This window comes from Muntiacus reevesi, chromosome 1 (assembly GCF_963930625.1).
Source record: "Muntiacus reevesi chromosome 1, mMunRee1.1, whole genome shotgun sequence".
Classification (NCBI taxonomy): domain Eukaryota; kingdom Metazoa; phylum Chordata; class Mammalia; order Artiodactyla; family Cervidae; genus Muntiacus; species Muntiacus reevesi.
In genome coordinates, this window is record NC_089249.1 from 25,310,610 (window position 1) to 25,329,695 (window position 19,086).

Consider the following 19,086-nt stretch of genomic DNA (forward strand, 5'->3'; position numbering starts at 1 on the left):
GGTGGGAGGCAGGGTGGAGGGGGTATATCTTGCCTTTGCCTCAGGGGACTGTCTCCTCTCAGCACTCTTGTTTGCACCGGTGCCTGTGAATCACATCCTTTGGTTCTTTAGAGACATGAAGTGATGCTGATTTGTTGATTTATTCCTGGTACTGGAGGGAATGCAGAAGAAAAGCAACCAAAATGATGAAGGGCCTAAGGGACAGGCCTTAGAGGAAAAACGAGAAGATCCAGATGTTGTTGTTTATTGGCTGAATGATCTAAGAAGACTATGGGAAGCACTTAGAAGCATTTCAGAGCTGTAATGAAGGCAGGAGATGAGAAGAAGAAAAATGAGTGGTGAGAGAGGAAGACAGGAAAATTAGTACTGGGCTGTGCAAAGTCACCAGCGGGGTGTGGGAGAACCCATCACTTGAGACATCAAAAACAGAAGACAAGGGGTACATCTAGTTTTTTCTTTCCCCCATTTATGGTTTTTACTGGAGAAGAATGTATGTTATGTTATTGCTGAGAAAACTGGATTTTTTCTGGTAAACATAGCAACCATATGCAGCTTTCCCTTAAGCTTTGAGACCTGAGCATTACAGTTCTGCGTATCACCTGTCTTGAATTATTGGGTTGCTTAGGACAGATCTCTGGGCCCCGTCTCAGATCTATTGGCTTAGAATATCTTGGGATGGGATCAAGGAATCAGCGATTGTAACCAGCACACTGGTGATTCAGAATCCCGGGAAGCACTGCGACTCAGTGGGGCCTATGTTTAATGAGGTTGAGATGCCAAAGTCTGCCTGGCATAACAGAGAAAGGAATCCAGAAGCTCGTTGAGGTCCATTCATCACATTGTCTACACACCCCTTCCTGGTACCCCCTACCCTGCATCCCCTGAGAGGGCCAAATGCTTCTCTCTGCACTGAGGCATTGAGAAATATGTAAATAGGAGAGTGCCTGCAAGGTTGGAAGCTCTGTGGCACTACTTTTCTGCTGGCCAAGTGTGATGTGGGAGATGCTGCCACTGCGGGGAGCTTTCTGACCAGTGGGGGTGATGGGACCCTGGAGTTCCAGAGGCCAGGTGGCAGAACTTAGCGGCCAAAGTCTAGGTGAGAACATTGACATGGCAGGCACGAGGATGTGGTGAGAACTTGAATGTTGTGACCCACAGGAATGGTGATGTGAAGGGGATAGGCAGCCCTTTTAAATGTTATTTGGCCTATTTATATAACCAGGAAAATTCCAGGTTCAGGGCCCCAAACTAGACTTGAGTCCCCACAATGGAGAGCCAAGACCTCAAGCAGTTTCCATACCCCTGCCAGTTCACTAAGGTATGGCTTTTTTGACTGAAACAGAGTTAGGGTCCCCTTGAGGATGGACCCTAGTATATTCTCGAGTAGAAGTCTCTTCCAGAGATATACCTGCTTTTATTTTCTTCTAAACCAGAGGTGTTTTTCAGGAAGAAAATTAAAGTGATGGGCTTTATCTGGAGCTCTAGGCTGTGAGAGTGTGCATTCAGTTCAGTTCAGTCGCTCAGTTGTGTCTGACTCTTTGAGACACGCAGCATGCCAGGCCTCCATGTCCATCACCAACTCCTGGAGTTTACTCAATCTCATGTCCATTGAGTCGGTGATGCCATCCAACCATCTCACACTCTGTTGTCCCCTTCTCCTCCTGCCCTCAATCTTTCCCAGCATCAGGGTCTTTACCAGTGAGTCAGTTCTTTGCATTAGGTGGCCAAAGTACTGGAGTTTCAGCTTCAACATCAGTCCTTCCAATGAACACCCAGGACTGATCTCCTTTCCAGTGGACTGGTTGGATCTCCCTTCAGTCCAAGGGACTCTCAAGAGTCTTCTCCAACACCACAGTTCAAAAGCATCAATTCTTTGGTGCTCAGCTTTCTTTACAGTCCAACTCTCACATCCGTACATGACTACTAGAAAAACCATAGACTTCATTAGACGGAACTTTGTTGACAGAGTAATGTCTCTGCTTTTTAATATGCTATCTAGGTCTGTCATAACTTTCCTTCCAAGGAGTAAGAGTCTTTTAATTTCATGGCTGCAATCACCATCTGCAGTGATTTTGGAGCCCAGAAAAATAAAGTCAGCCACTGTTTCCACTGTTTCCCCATCTATTTGCCATGAAGTGATGGGACTGGATTCCATGATTTTAGTTTTATGAATGTTGAGCTTTAAGCCAACTTTTTCACTCTCCTCTTTCACTTTCATCAAGAGGCTCTTTAGTTCTTTTTCACTTTCTGCCATAAGGGTGGTGTCATCTGCATATCTGAGGGTATTGATATTTCTCCCAGCAATCTTGATTCCAGCTTGTGCTTCATCCAGTCCAGCGTTTCTCATGATGTATTCTGCATCTAAGTTAAATAAGCAGGGTTACAATATACAGACTTGATGTACTCCTTTTCCTATTTGGAACCGGTTTGTTGTTCCATGTCCATTTCTAACGGTTGCTTCCTGACCTGCATACAGGTTTCTCAAGAGGCAGGTCAGGTGGTCTGGTATTCCCCTCTCTTTCAGAATTTTCCACAGTTTATTGTGATCCACACAGTCAAAGGCTTTGGCATAGTCAATAAAGCAGAAATAGATGTTTTTCTGGAACTCTCCTGCTTTTTCGAAGATACAGTGAATGTTGACAATTTGATCTCTGGTTCCTCTGCCTTTTCTAAAACCAGCTTGAACTTCTGGAAGTTCACAGTTCACATATTGCTAAAGCCTGACTTGGAGAATTTTGAGCATTACTTTACTAGCATGTGAGATGAGTGCAATTGTGTGGTAGTTTGAGCTTTCTTTGGTTATCCAGGTATGACCTAAATCAAATTCCTTATGGTTATACAGTGGAAGTGACAAATAGATTTAAGGGACTAGATTTGATAGATAGAGTGCTTGATGAACTATGGATGGAGGTTCGTGACATTGTATAGGAGACAGGGATCAAGACCATCCCCAAGAAAAAGAAATGCAAAAAAAGCAAAATGGTTGTCTGAGGAGGCCTTACAAATAGCTGTGAGAAGAAGAGAAGCGAAAGGCAAAGGAGAAAAGGAAAGATATACCCATTTGAATTCAGAGTTCCAAAGAATAGCGAGGAGAGATAAGAAAACTGTCCTCAGTGATCAATGCAAAGAAATAGAGGAAAACAATAGAATGGGAAAGACTAGAGATCTCTTCAAGAAAATTAGAGATACCAAGGGAACATTTCATGCAAAGATGGGCTCAATAAAGGACAGAGATGGTATGGACCTAACAGAAGCAGAAGAGTGTGCATTACTTGGGGGGCAAAACCAATGAGTCTTTTTCTCCCCTCCTCACCCCTCCTCCTGTGACTACTTGGTGCCACCCTGTGTGACCCTGTGGTCCTTCCTGGGAACTGGTGCCCTCCGATTGCTGTGTGCTGCGTGTGCCCCTCCCTTTTGTGGGCAGTTTTACAAGGAGGCATAGGAGTTCAGATGGAGAAGGGGCTGTTTGCGTTTTATCTGCCAAAGTCTGGAAGGCTTTCAGCCAGGCAGACATGACTATTAAGATTTTTTTAGGAAAAAAGTTTTATTTCCTACTGCTTGGCCTAGTTTTAAATTAGAAATGAAAGTTAAATCAAATAAACTTAGAGATTATTTGTGTTGAAAGGAAAAGATGGTTTTTTTCCAACTTCCATCTTAATGTCAGTTTATTTGTTCATTCATAAACCTTCATTTAGAATCTACTGTGTTCCAACTGAGATAGATACAATGACAAAAAAGTTAATTTCTAACAGTGAATGAAAAATTCTCATAACACCTGAGGGATATAGTAAAAGAGTTTTTAAAAACTGATTAAATGCTGTAATGGAAGTACATTCATGGTGACATGAAACCTGAGATTGTTCTCTGTAGGTGGTATTTAATGTAGGCTGTTGTCAGGCTTCTCTGTGAACATTCCTGCTTATCCCACCACTGATTTTAGTTTTAGATATTATATTTTTCTTTGAGCTGAAGTCTGCCCCCCCAGCAGTTGGAAGACCCCGTGGCAAATTATGAGTACTTGACCCACCTAAATTGGCACCCAGGTATTTCTTTGTGGCCACGGAGGCCCAGAGTTGCCATGTCTTTTAAGATTTGAAGAAAAGTTGGAAATTTTTATATGAAATCACATGTTTTATTGCGTAATAGCACGTACCAGGGATAGACACTGGGGATAAAGCTGTAAATATGCCAAAGAGCCTTTCCCCTGAAAAACTTGGTTTCATACCTGTCTGTCATCTTTCTGCAGGCTGAGCATTACCCATTCCTCAAACCTCCCTCCCTAGGACATCACTTTGAGACTCCCTCCCCCAGCATCCTGAAGCTGTCCTGTGAAGGTGCTCCAGCATTTAAGTAACACCTTGAGGGGCTGCTGCTCCGTGTTGGATATCACCCCCTTCCCTCTCCCATCCACAGGGAGAACGCCTTTATCTCCCTTATCTCAGTACCTGGTAGGTTCTCCTGCTGGAATTCTCTTGCTATGAATTACTTTTCTCTCTTTCTCCTACTATGCTATTAACTCTTTGGTGGCAGGTGCCGTGTCTTCTATTCGTTCCTGTGGGCCCTACGTGATACCCAGCAACTAGCAGGTATTCAGTAAATATCTGTAGAGTGCATTGATATGAAAAATACTGCCTTAGGCAGTTCCCTGACTAACGGTGTTGGTGCTTTGGTCTGTTTTGATAGCTAGGACACAGTAACTCTGACTTTAAGGTAGACTAACAAAACAACCCTTGGACAATACAACATGTAGAGTTTTAATCTGGATTGCAAAGATTTTGTTCTATTTTGTGTCTAAATGTGGGTCTTTACTGTTACCCATATTCTGTCTAATTCTATTAGAATTAGCTCTCAATTTTAGTCATTTAAGCTCTTTGTGAAGCTCAATCTTCAGTATAGTTACTCTCCTTCCCTGATACAGGCCATGTGCAGGCTTGGTTTGCATACACTATGGATTCATTTAAGCCGATAAAAATATTAGACAGACCAGAGATACTCTCAGAATGCTGTGACATACCCTGGAGGTCTCCAGCCAAGGAGATATTGATTTAGTGTTCACCACTCTCTGTTAGCTCATATCTATTTTATTCTGTCTTGTATGCCAGGAGATTCTGAGAGAGCCTATTTAATGACATTGTTAAAGATGTAACATGTCTATCACACCCCTCTCCCGAAGTTAATCAGTTAAATCCTTTTTTGTGAACCTGCAGTAACTCTCAGAATTAGAGATTCTTTTTCTAGTGCTCACACATAGGATATGTTCAAAAATTTTGTTACCATTTCATCTTAAGCTCACTTATCTATCATTTGGAGAGTTCAAGCTCCATGTTTTTAGATATTTGGGAAATTCTCATAACTAGATTTTTGATGATTTCTCAAAGCTTAGATTAAGGTACCAGGTGAGGGGCTTTCATACTGTTACCTTATCTCTACAGTGGTTCCCCATTCACCAACTTAATTTTATATTTTTGGATCTAATTGAATTCGTTTACAACACCAAGCACTCACTCCTAATCAATTTCCAGAAATAATCTATATGGATAACATCTGCACATTTTTAGATATGATACATATAGACACATGGATGAGTCATACCTCCTATTTTACATCATTTTGGAAGGGGAAAGGAGTGTATGTTAAGTATCTCATAAACATCTCATAACATAGTAATAACATCATCTTTAATGATGCTTTTGCTTGTTAAATGGTTGAATAACAAATAAATTGGAAAAATAACAAATCCTTTGTCTTTTTTTGAAAAACAGTGCTATTATTTGTAATCCAGAGTTATGATCTAAAGTATATCATTGGTGGGAATGTGCTGTCACTCAGTTGTTTCTGACTCTTTGTGACCCTGTGGACTGTAGCCCACCAGGCTCCTCTGTCCATGGGATTTCCAGGCAAGAATACTGGAGTGCGTTGCCATTTCCTTCTCCAGAGAATAGATAAATACATAAAGGTCTATTAGATGTTTTGCCATCTCTGTGTTGCCATTTTTATAATTAACACAATGTTTGTACATTGACAGGAAAATTCCTCTTTCTGCCTCTACTTAAACTCACAAGATTTCTAACACCAGATATGTGGGTTTATCCTACACCAAACAATTCTCTCACACTTGCTGGGTGTCCTGGAACTCAATCAGCTTGGACACTGTCTGCCTGGAGTTAACATCAGAGCCCCCAGGTAAGGGCTCAGTTCTCCAAGAGTGCCCCCACTTCAGACAGCAATCACAAGTACTAGTCCTCAGGTTACTCACATTTATCTCTGACTTGGTCGCAAGTTGGGTCTTCACTGGTGACTCAGATGGTAAAGAATCTCTCTGTGATGCAGAAGACCCAGTTTGATCCCTGCATAAGGAAGATACCCTAGACAAGGGAGTGGCTACCAGCTCCAGTATTCTTGGCCTGGAGAATTCCATGGACAGAGGAACCTGGCAGGCTACAGTCTCTGGGGGTCTCAAAGAGTCAGACACAAATAAGAGACTAACACTTTCACTTTTTGGCTACAAGTTGGGGTTTCCTATGACCTCCCCCTTCAGACTTGATAAGTTGCTATAATGGCTCAGAGAACTCAGGGAAACCAGCCTATTATGTAAAGAAGGGTGTGATAAATGGTAAGATAATAGCCAGATGAAGAAATGTATAGGGCAGAGCCTGGAGAGTGCTGAATACAGGAGCTTCTGTCCCTGTGGAGCTGGGTTCTGTCACTCTGCTGGCACGGTGACGTGTTCACCAACCTGGAAGCCTTCCAAACCCCACAGTTCCGGGAATTTTTTTGGAAGTGTCATCATGTAGGCGTGATCAATTATTAGCTCAGCCTCCCTCAACTCTCCTCTTCCTGAGGATGGGGGTGGACTAAAAGTTCCAAGCTTCTAAACACATGTGGTCTTTCTCGTGACCAGCTCCCATCCTGAAGCCACCCAGGAGCCCGCTAAGAATCACCTTGTTAAGAGAAAGGTCACTTCTATCTCCCAGGGAATTCTAAGAGATTTAGGAGCTCTGTGTCACCAACCAGAGCCAAACACCAAGTATTAAAACAAGAGGTGCTTCCAGTGCTCTTATCACTTAGGAAACTGCAAGGAATTTAGGAGAGTGGTGCCAGTAACTTGGGGGCAGAGACCAACTATTAAAACAAAAGATATTTCTAGCACCTTTATCGCTTAGGAAATTACAAAGGTTTTAGGGTCTCTAACCAGGAGTTGGGATGAAGATCAAAATACATATTCTTACTGCATCACAGTATCACATATGTATGTATATATTTATCTTTGAATACTTTTCTGTTTTTTCCTTACAGAAAATTTCTAGAAGTGGAATTTTGGGGCAAAGGGTGTGCAATTTGTAAAGCCTCTTATATATATTGACAACCTAGAGACCTATCACATATGAGATTGCCTATTTTCTCTCACTGAGATGAATGTGAATGAATTTTAAATGAATAGCTTAGCTGGTCTGGAAAACTCAGCCTGGTGAAGTGGAAACAGAATAAAATCAACGTCAGGGGAGTGGGCTGTCAGGGGCCACCCCACCTTCCCCAAGGACAGGGACTCGGGCTCATCCTTCTCACAGCTCCTCCATCCTGTGCGTTCTTTCTTTTTTTAAATCTTATTTATTTATGTAATTTTGGCTGTACTGGGTCTTCATTGCTAAGCGGGCTACTCTCTAATTTTGGTGCAGAAGCTTCTCATTGTGGTGACTTCTCTTGCTGGGAAGCTTGGACTCTAGGGATCACAGACTTCAGTAAGTGGGCTCAGGAGTTGAGACTCAGGCTCCAGAGCACAGGCTCAGTAGTTGCTCTGCAGCATTTGGTATCTTCTCAGATCAGGGATCAAACTCACGTCGCCTGCATTGGCAGCTGGGTTCTTTACCACTGAGCCAGCAGGGAAGCCCAATCCTGATTTCCAGCAGCTCTCTCACCATGTGTAGGTCCTCTTGTCCTGGAATGGCAGGGATGCTGTTCTCCCTTTAGCCGAACACACCAGTCCCCTTGTTCACGGCCCTTTCTTCTTTCCCTCTGAAGGAGGTGTTTCACACCAGGCTCCTATCTTAAGCACCTTGGGGTGTGTGCAGATGCATAGGTCTGCAGCACAGCTGTCTTGAATTTTGCATTGGGCCCCTGGAGTTGGCCAGCAATTCTTTTTTTTTAGGCTTAGTTGGGACCAAGATTACTTCAGTAGAAATGAAAATTGAGTTGATTAGTAACTATGACATTTAGATTCGTGTGTCCAAATAAAGCTTGAGATGTTTAAAATTCTGTAAATTAAAGCTGAATCAACTCAAGTATTTAGAATATGCGTATGCCATCGCTAAAGTTGACTTTTAGATTCTCAGCTGTTTTTGGCAAAGCGGAAGTAGCTGTGTAAGAGAAGCAGATCAAGAGCGTGAGGATAAAGATATGGAATTACTGTTTTGGTAAAATGGACTGGAGTCTAGATGGCTATAGACAGTACCACTTAGGGTGTGTGTGTTCTCCCAAGAGAACCATTCCCTATGCAGTTGCATTTTTTTCTATAACCCCACAGACTTATTTGAGGACATGATGTCCTATTCTTAACCTAAAGGCTACCTTCAGAAGTCTCTCTGTGAAAGTGTTTAAAATTTTGAACAACAAATTTCTCTTCTCATTGTGGTTCTCTTTTTATTTTCTTTTTGTTGTAATCCTGGAATTCAGATTCTGAGATTCTATAGGAATTGCTGTTAGAGAACATTTAATACAAATTCTGAAATGCTATGCTCATTCTCACCCTTATATTAATAATTTCAGCTACAGCTGGTAATGGTGGGTAGATACCCTGGAGATGCCTTGTGGGGTGGTAATTAACAATGATTCCTTGTGCGTAATCTGGAAATTTGGTCCTGGTGGCACTGTGGGTGAGAGAACACAGTCATACCTGGTTTATCCCAACCTTGACCAGAGGTGCCAGTTTCTTGGTCACTTTCTCATCGCTAGTGACCATGGCTCCAACCTGCAGCACCGAGGACTTGCCAGTGAACACTCAGCTGCTTAGGAAGATGTGTTAGTGAAACAAGAGTACTGGGAGGTGTTTGCACCAGCCAGGGAATGAGGGAAAAAAGCGAGTGAGGGAAGAAAAGCATTCCACACCTGTCTGCCTTTTCAGTGAGGCCACCAAGTTTTCTGAAGTAATATATTGCATTTACAAAGATTTCTGCAGCTAGAAAATTTTTCAGATGGGAAAAAACTTAGATATATAGAGTAACCTGAGAGTGGAATCATTTAAAAATAATTAAATAACTTACCTTTTAAAGTGATGGATTCCCTTTGCTTTCCTTGTGCTTGCCTTCTGTGTGTAGCTAATTCAGTTTTTATTTGTTGTCACAGGCTGAACATCTTTCTGACTGGCATGGACCCCTTCTACTTCCACGCAGTAAATGTCATTTTACACTGCCTTGTGACCCTTGTTCTGATGTACACCTGTGACAAAACTGTCTTCAAGAATCGTGGACTTGCTTTTGTTACGGCGTTACTTTTTGCCGTGCATCCTGTTCATACAGAGGCGGTGAGTGTCACTGGGACTCAATGAAATTATGAAACAAAAAGTCATCTTTTTCTCCTCTCAAAACCACATGAATTTAAAGCTTTACTGAAGTGTTTATATATAAATCATTCTGCTTGACATCTTTTCTTTTTAAATGTTCTAATGGCCTTTATTGCACCTCCAGGACTTAACTGCTTTTCTAAATAGCCACTGTCATTATTACAGGTAGTCACAAATGACCACAGTTCTTTCTTTGTGGAAAATTTAAGTCCTAATGTGTTTTAAAGAGCAAGGGGCATTTTGAGATACTTAGCATGCTGAGTTATTGTTCCTGCTCTACGATTTTTTAACCTATTCTTGCTCTGCTTGATATTTATAACATTCATGATACAGAACTCTTAAGTGCTAGAGTTGTTTGGTCAATAAGTTATGTTGGACTCTTGGCGACCCCATGGACTGTAGCCCACCAGACTCCTTGTCCATGGAATTTTCCAGGCAAGAATACTGGAGTGGGTTGCCATTTCCTTCTCCAGGAGACTTTCATGACCCAGAGATAGAACCCATGTCTCCTGCTTGGCAGGTGAATTCTTTACCACTGAGCCGCATGGGAAGTCCAGGAGCTGGGGGAAGACCATTAAAACTTTTACGACATTGAACTGGCATTCTTCAAATTAAACACACTTTTGAGACTTACCAATAATTTTCCAAGTTATTTAGTATGAGCTGTAGTTATTTGGAGGATGATGAGAAATGTGTTCAGAAAGTATAGATCTGGAGTCTTACTTAAAATATGGGCTTAATTATGCACCAAGATGGTGTCATCTAGTCTGACTTCACATCTCAGTAGCCACAGCTGGTTTAGTTTATGTATTGCTCAGGGTGGATGAAGACTTTCCAAGCAGTACATGGGTACCACAGTTTTATAAGAATTGTCTCAAGAGTCACAGATTGCATCCGGACATTTTCCTACAGTTCACATCCTACAGTTTACATCCAGGTCTGAGAACCTGGGGGAAAAGTGTCAAGTTGATTCTCCTCTCCCTCTTCCCCTTTCAGTTGCCTTTTTCTTATATTAAAAAAATAAGGAATGTCTTGCATACATCAGAATCTTTCTATGCCCAGGGGTACAAATGGCACCCTACAGTGAACCAGTTTGATATTTTGGTGTCAGCCAAGTCTCCTCTAATTAAGGCATCATGAACTCAAAGTAGGTTTATGTCCTTTTCTGTCTATACATGTTTCTGTGAAGAAGGCAGCATGGTATTAGAAGTAAGGTATGGTGGCCTGCAAGATGCTTGTCGTGGGGATGCATACTACTTGCATTTGATCTGAAGCAAGACGTCTGATTTGGCCAATTGGTTTGATAATGAGGGCTGGTAAGACCATATGATGGACATTTGCCACAAACAAAATTCTGAATCTCTAAGCCCAAGGTTTTGACACAAGTATATTTAGAGTGGTAAGGTAGAAAATTATTTTATAAACAATTACTTTGTTAAATGTAGTTTTCCCAGGCCTTCCTGAGTATTTTGGACTGAACAAGGTGCCTGTAAGTGGAGGGATGTAAAGTATAACTAATAATCCTTTGCAAAGTCTCAGTCAAGGCTTTTTTCTCAGTTTTGAGAAACTGTGAAAGCAAATGAATCTAATGACAGGTAACTCTAATGATTGGTACACTTCATTTATTTACTTTCAACCAGGTTAAAGGAGAAGCTGGTAGAGTTGTCAGCTGGTAGATCATTAAACATTATGCAAGATGATAGATCGCTATGATTTTGCAGAGAACTTGGGTGTTCAAAGAATTGTCACTGCTGTAACATGGTTACTTCTGTCCTCATTTATGTGAACTGTGTTTAAATATAAAAGCTACAAATAGAATTTGATGCCACATACTTCCTTTTTCTAACAAAAAGTAATATTCAGTCACAGATAACTGAATTTATTAAAAAAAGCCTACACCTATATATTGAGGACTATTCTTTATTCAATAATTTTTATCATTTTTTCTAACTTACACTGTATTTAGCAATTGAAAATATTACTAATTGAAATAATAATACAAAATTGAAAATTCAACAATTTTGAAAATTCAGAAAATTTAGGTGCTTTTGATCACAGGAACTTTAAAAAATTAATCTAATTATATATATTTTTTTATTATAGAGTGAGATGATAAATAGAATATTTTAAAATGTAATTGCATAGCATATTAAGAAAAAATTGCTGAGGGGGAGATAAAATGGAAACATGATTTCAAGGGGAAAGGGCACGTGAAATGTCTGTCATTTAAAGAAGAGCCTGTTCATATTTATGTAAATGTAAGATGATGAGCTTCAAACTGCTGTGGTATGTTTCAGGTTCATTTGGTACATTCAAAACAGTAACTTTATGGCCTATTTTAAAATATCAATTTCTAAAATGCACAGGAAGTTAAATCCTTTGAAGTATTTAAAATTATGATGAAACATTTTAGATATGAATTTTAAAAGATAAGAATGATGCATAAATTTTCAATATTATTGTTAAATGAAGAGAAATAATCAAGGACCCCTACTCCTAGCCATATTAGAACGTATGACACCAGGTCAATGGCAATGTTTCAATCTAAGCCCATCAACTTCATTATGTTTCTGATAGTTTCTTAGATAGATTTGAAAATTCATGCTTAGAGGTCTTAGGGAAAATTTGTGTAGGGAAGAACAATTGAGTAGAATAAGACCAGTCCTAATTCTGTGCTTGCAGAAAAGGAGAGCATAAAATTCAGTGTGATCATGAGCTGATAGAGTTAGGTTGAAATCTAAGAAAAAGGGAAAATTCTGTTAGAAAAATGACCTTTAAAAAAGAGTTTCAACCAGCTTTCGTACTAATCGGAAAAAAAAATCCATGGTAACTCAATTATGGGGACAAAGCAGCCTGAGAGATGGACGTTTATTTAGGAAAAAATATTAAACTATTTGCATTTACAAGGAGATAGGGGAGGCATAAGAAAGTATAAAAAATTTGACCTACATAATACACTGTACTGAAAAGTAAAATCTAGAGACCATTACTTAATTATAGATATTAGTTTAGGTTTCTAAAAAGGAGGACAGAGGAATAGTACAAAAGAAATGTACATTATGAAAATAGTGAATGATTTTTAAAAAAAGAAAAACAGACCATAGTGTGGAGAAAGAGGGATTTAGTAGAATATATCCACCCTCTGTTAAACAAGAATAAAAATGGGACCATCAATTATGACAGGAAGGATAGAGGGTTTGAATTGGAGGGGAGGAAGGTTTAGTTTAAGCATGTTGATATGATTAACAATTTGCTTTCTTAATTATATAATCAACAAATTGTTAATGAGTTCTTGCTTGGTACAGGCCCTTTGCCAGGTGCCAAGGGGATATGTGAGTGGGCAGTGGGATTCCTACCCACAGTTTGTTCATAAACCTCTAGAAAGCCAAAGAGCATACACATAAAAACATAGAAGACAAAGCAATATGTTGTGGTAAAACTACAATTCCAGCGAAGGGAAAAATTCTTCCAGCTTAAGTAGAGATGAACAAATTCATTTATTTACTTAATTTTTCAATAAATATTTGAGTGACCAAAATATAATCAATCAATGCAGGACTATACAGTGAATAAGGTAGACTTTCCTCTTTGAAAACCTTGTGATTCTTGGGTTTCCTGACAGTATATTTCTTGGGAAATTTATAGGTTTTTCTTAATTCTGAATCATGAGAAAAATCAGTAGAGAAATTAGGAAAATGGGGGAAATCATTGAAATTCTCCTGTGAGAATTAAAACTTAACAGTCATCACGAGACATTACTGTTTGAAGGAATGCTCATATGTCAAGTCAAAAACAAGAACAGAAAATGCTTACACACGGAATTGAAGGTTAGGGTGAGCATTTTCAGGCTGGAACAGAGTACTCGGGGAAAAAATCGGTTGTGATCTAATCAGCCCGTCTGGCTTTCAGCTGCAGCCCTGTGTTAAGTGTGTGTTCCTGCTCAGTCTGATACCAGGAGAACTCATTTTGCAGATAACATAATTAATAACTTTATACATATAGTATACTTCATACAAATCCTATGAGTGATAGTCCAAGAAGTAACAAGTTCTGGGGGCAAGTGAAGCCCTTAATTAGCAGCTCCCACTTATGATTCTGTAAAGCCTGCTAGGAGATCTGAACATTACATTATTTGAATTCAACTCAATTAGGTTCACTGATGTTTTTCAAATGTTAAATATTTCTTAAAGGAATACATTTCCCAGGTTACAACTTCCCGATTGGTGATGGAAACCTGCAGCTTGAGGGCAGAAATACTTACTGTCCGTCTCTGTATTGATATCTTTGACCAGTCTTTCTGTACTTCCCAGCACTCTATGGTTCAGCCTACATTGTTGTGGAATCAAGCCCAAGGGGCTCCAACTTGACATTTCATCTTTGCTTTCTGTTACTCACTGCTGCCCCACTTCCACTAATCTATGCTGTCATCACTTTGTCTTGGCTCAGTGGGTAAAAATCCTCCTGCTATGCAGGAGATGTGGATTTGATCGGGAAGATGCCCTGGAGAAGGAAATGGCAATCCACTCCAGTATTCTTGCCTGGAAAATCCCATGGACAGAGGAGCCTAGCAGGCTACAGTCCATTGGGTCACAAAGAGTCAGACATGACTGAGCGACTAAACACACACACACTCATCACTTTATGCCTTCCCTGCCAGAAACACCCACACGCTTACAGACCTCTCTTTCCTCTCCCTGGAATGCTGCATTCCCTTTCTGGCCCAGAATTCACATCTCCCTGTCTCGAGTTTCTTGAAGTCCTCCATGCCTGACCTGTAAGTCCCGGTGAATATAGCCAGCCTTTCCACGAAGCCTTCCCGGATCCTGAAGTCCAAATTAATCCCTTCAGTCTTCTCATGGCTGTGATTTCTCTCCTTTACAATGCATGCAGTTTCCTTGTAACCTATTAATGCCCTTTTTTGACTCCCCACCAGATACTAACTGCTTGGGACAGGCTTTATCCCTCCAGCTGGCGTAATACCTGGCAAAGAGGAGGCGTTTGGAAAATGTTTGTTGAAGGGAGTGATACATGCAATTACTGAACAAGATGACATTGACAAATTGACTTGCAGCGTTTGGCTGGTCTGGACATATACTAGCTGATGACAGTCACTTTGTTTTTAAGACACTAGCCTTCTTGCCCCCAGAGACCCCAGCTTAACAGGGATGTAGAATAGGGGTTCAGTGACTACGTGGGGGTTTGGAGCTGGCAGCAGAGTCTCGGTGTTAGCACTGACTTTTCAACACCCCTTCTGAGCTTCTGCTCCAAGGGACACTGCATTCTTTATATCTGGGCACGTCCAGCTGGCACATGCTGCTGTTGCTGCTGTCTCCCAGCAGAGCTGACTGGCTACAGTTCGAGAAGCAGGCTCCAGGCGCCTTCACAGGGCCAGTTTCACTCGCCCAGCTTGTGATCGCCTCGTTCCAGCTTGGTACCCCCACTACCAACTCGCTGTGTCTGAGTCGGCCACAGTCCGCTGTGCTGTGGTGGCTGTCCCTCTGGGCCTAGATGCCTGGCCTCCTCCCAGGACTTTGTTGCTGGGGAGCTGGGCTCTCTGTTGAACGTGCCAGAGGTCTTGCAGGTGATGCTGAGCTCGGGGCTCTAGGAGGCAGTGGTGTAGAATGAGCAGAACTAGGCTTCAGAAGTGAATCGTATGCAGCTGTAGCTTTGCAGACTGCGAGGCTGAGCCGGGTCTTGAGGTCTTGACCCTGAGGGGAAACCACACTGTCACTGCCTGCTTCCCTCACGCATTCTTCCTGACGTGTCACTCAAGTTCCTTATAGATTAAGGGATCAATGAACAGCCGTTTGAACAGCCACTTTAGGTAAGAGCTTTCAGTTCTCTACTGCCAGTGAAATTCTTTGGCCATGTCCAGGTTCCTCTTGATGTGGATTAGACTAGAATTTTTCTCAATTATGTGACTCGCTATCCATCCAGAGGCAGGTGTTTAATTGAATTATTTTTTATTTAGATTTTAACTAATAGATATATTGGATTATCTAGTAAGGTTAACATAAAATATCACACCAGTAAACCTTAATGTAAAAAGATGATTTCTGTATGTCACACGGGAAAACCTCAGTGATAAGAGTCTCCCTCCCTTGCTCTGCAGACCAAAGGAAGACAGAAGGGCATCAACACTGAGTGGGCACTTTATGTATTGGGCTGGCCAAAAATTCATTTGGAAAAACCCAAAGAACTTTTTGGCCAACCCAATATATCATTTTACTTATTACAGCAGTAACATGAGGTAGGGGGTGTGATACTCATTTTAAAAATAACAAAACCAAATCTCAGAACTTAAAGATGACAAAGTTGAGTCTCACTCAGATGGCAAGAGGAGTCTATATTCAAGCCTTGGGTGGTCTAGCTCCATGGGTGTGTCATCACTTCTCCTTCATGACTGCAAAGTTTGCTCATTATTTGAGGATATTTATAGGTATATTTCCCAGAAATCTATTTTCTGCTACAAACTGTTGATTGATTCTTCAACAAGCCATGGACTTCAGGTCCTCTGTGATTTGGGTGAAGCTGTTTTCTGTGCCTAAATGTCAAATCGGTTCATTTCTCTTGCAAACTCTTCCTCCCCATGTGAGCTTTTCTTTAAAACTTTCTTTGAACCATACCCCAGTTTTTCCTTCATAATTTTATTTCTTGGATTTAAAAAAATTAAGAGAAATGTACACATGTTTTAGATAGTGAAATAATACAAAGATTTATAAATAGGCATCTATTCTCCCACCCCTCTTCCATTTCAGTCCCTTTCTGAAGCAACACATTAAAAACAAAATTTCAAACTTAAGAAGTATAATGACCATATTACTCTTTATCCAGAGTCACCAATTTTTAACCTTTTGCAGCATTTGCTTTATCATCCTTGCCGTCTTTCTCCTTCAATATATGGAAATATTTTTTATTGTCTGAAGCATTTGACAGTAGGTTGTATAATTCATGCTACTTTATACCTTAATAATTTAGCTGTGATGTGTATTTTCTAAAACCATGGTCATTAGTCAGTTTCTTTTTAGCCTTTTTCAATCTTAAGTTTGTAACAGTTACCAGTCTTCATTGTCTTTCTATAATATTATTTATATCTTTAGATGTAATTAAAATGATATATTATGATGTATATAATGTTATTATATGTTATTAATGTGATATTTGTTACAATAATGTATACTGTGTTGCATAATTATAATGTAAATATGTAATCAAGTTTATATTATATAATTTATAACATGATTTACATGTATGGCATATTATATTAAAATTTTATAATATAAATAAAATAATGAAATATATGTAGGTACAATAATGTAAGAATATCTGAATATAAAATAGGAATTTGTAATGTATATAGTATATTTTTAAGTATATGTATGATATTGAAAATATGTTATATGCAATAATATATTATGATAGATTATGAGTTGTATTATAGTCAAGAAAGGTTAAAAATAAAGTTAAGCATGAAAATCTTGCCCCTTTCTTCCTCTCTATCTCCTTCTCTAAAATTATTGTTAAATGTTTAGGATAACCAGAAGTGATTAGTCATATCAGAAATTGAAGAATAATGTATTTTCTAATTTACTGTTTCTTTCATTCCTCTAAAAACAAATACATTTCTGTTATGGGTCTCTGAGAAAGTGGTTTTCTAAGGTTTTTATTTTTTCAAAATTTGTAGGTAGCTGGAATTGTTGGCAGAGCTGATGTGTTGGCGTGCCTGCTGTTTCTTTTGGCCTTTCTCTCCTATAATAGGTATGTATGGCTAAGAACGCACTTGTCTGTGTTTACAGGCATGCTCCTCCCTGGGAGTTTCTGCTGTGTGTGTGTGTGTTTGTGTGTAGATTCTGAGCTCCTTCCTGAGAGAGGAGGGAAGCTTCTTGGCTGTGAGATAACTGTGAGCTTCCTGGAGACCTGGCATAGGAAACTGTCTCTTAACCAAAGACTAGGCTGTTCTGTTTTCCAGCCATATTCTGAACTATGTCATAGCCTCTTAAAAGGACTGCTCTCCCAATGCTGGGAAGATAAGCTCTAGCTTCTTGATTCCTTTTACTGAGAATGGAATTTGAAATCAGCTCTGAGCCAAATTATACTGAGTATAGTCCTCTCCTCTATTTAACTATGATTTGCTTAATTTGTCCTTTTCATTTTGGTCTTAGTTTTTTGCCCCCACTTTATTATACTCATTAAAGGAGCTTAAAGCTTAAAATGACAAGGCTGAATTGAAAGTACTATTCTCAACTGTGATTTTCTAATTCACACATCTTTTTATCAAATTACAGAAGCTTCTTGCTTTGTGAGACTGAAAAGCAATAAAACAATCTCCCATTATGTTGCCTCTTTCCCCGCAAGATGATCAGATTCTCATCTGAGTTGTGACATAGCCACATAGGCAAAGGGGTGGGTTAAAAATGGGATGTAATACACAATGGAATATTACTCATCCATAAAAAGGAATGCATTTGAGTCAGTTTTGATGAGGTGGATGAACCTAGAACCTCAGAGTGAAGTGAGTCAGAAAGAGAGAGATAAATATCGTATTCTGACACATATATACAGAATCTGGAAAAATGATACTGAAGAATTTATTTACAGGGCAACAGTGGAGAAACAGACATAGAGAATAGACTTATGAACATGGGAAGAAGGGAGGAAAGGGTGAGATGAATGGAAAGAGTAACATGGAAACTTACATTACCATATGTAAAATAGATAGCCAACGGGACTTTGCTGTATGGCTCAGAAAACTCAAACAGGGGCTCTGTATCAACCTCTGGGGTGGGCTTGTAAGGGAGATGGGAGGGAGGTTCAAAAGGGAGGGGATATTTGTGTACCTATGGCTGATTCATGTTGAGGTTTGACAGAAAACAGCAAAATGCTGTAAAGCAATTATCCTTAAATTAAAAATAAATAAATAAAGAAAAAATCTTAAAAAAAAAATGTAATGGGGGCAGTGACTCAGTGGCTGACCCAGGTAAAAGGGGATAGTGATGCCTGCTTCATGGAGTGATGCCTGGTTAAGGATTTATAAACCTTGATCTTTGGGTCAGTTCATTGGCTTATAGTCTTATAAAACACAGTGACTGCGAGGAACACTGTTCTAAACCAGTGGTTCTCCATATGGGACAAATTTGTCCATGTTGTCCCCAGGGACATTTGCAATGTCTGGAGATATTTTTGCTCACCTGGCATGTGAGTGGAGGCCAAGGATTCTGAGCCTGCAGGACAACACTTGTAACAAAGCTCAGCATCCCTGAGCTGTGCTGAGAATCCTTGTTGTAAACCAGCTTAGACTTTGGATCAAGGATGAACTGAATTAAACTTTATAAAGTTTTGGTTTAAGAGCAGAACCTTTTCTTTATGTAAGACCAAGCTTCTAGTCCTGACTCTGTAGCCTCCCACTTCAATGCATGAGTATGTGCTTAGTCGCTCAGTCATGTCTGACTCTTTGTGACCTCATGGACTGTAGCCTGCCAGGTTCCTCTGTCCATGGGATTCTCCAGGCAAGAATACTGGAGTGGGTTGCC

The 19,086-nt window shown here is 40.1% G+C and overlaps 1 protein-coding gene across 2 annotated transcripts in view; it reads left to right on the forward strand.

The window, feature by feature from the left end:
• Positions 1-19,086, forward strand: part of TMTC1 (transmembrane O-mannosyltransferase targeting cadherins 1) — a 294,332-nt gene that overhangs the window by 12,918 nt on the left and 262,328 nt on the right. For both annotated transcript variants that reach the window (XM_065939883.1, XM_065939889.1), the window contains exons 2-3: positions 9,340-9,517; positions 17,241-17,314. In XM_065939883.1, coding sequence (XP_065795955.1) covers positions 9,340-9,517; positions 17,241-17,314 — 252 coding nt within the window. The remainder of the gene's footprint in view (positions 1-9,339; positions 9,518-17,240; positions 17,315-19,086) is intronic.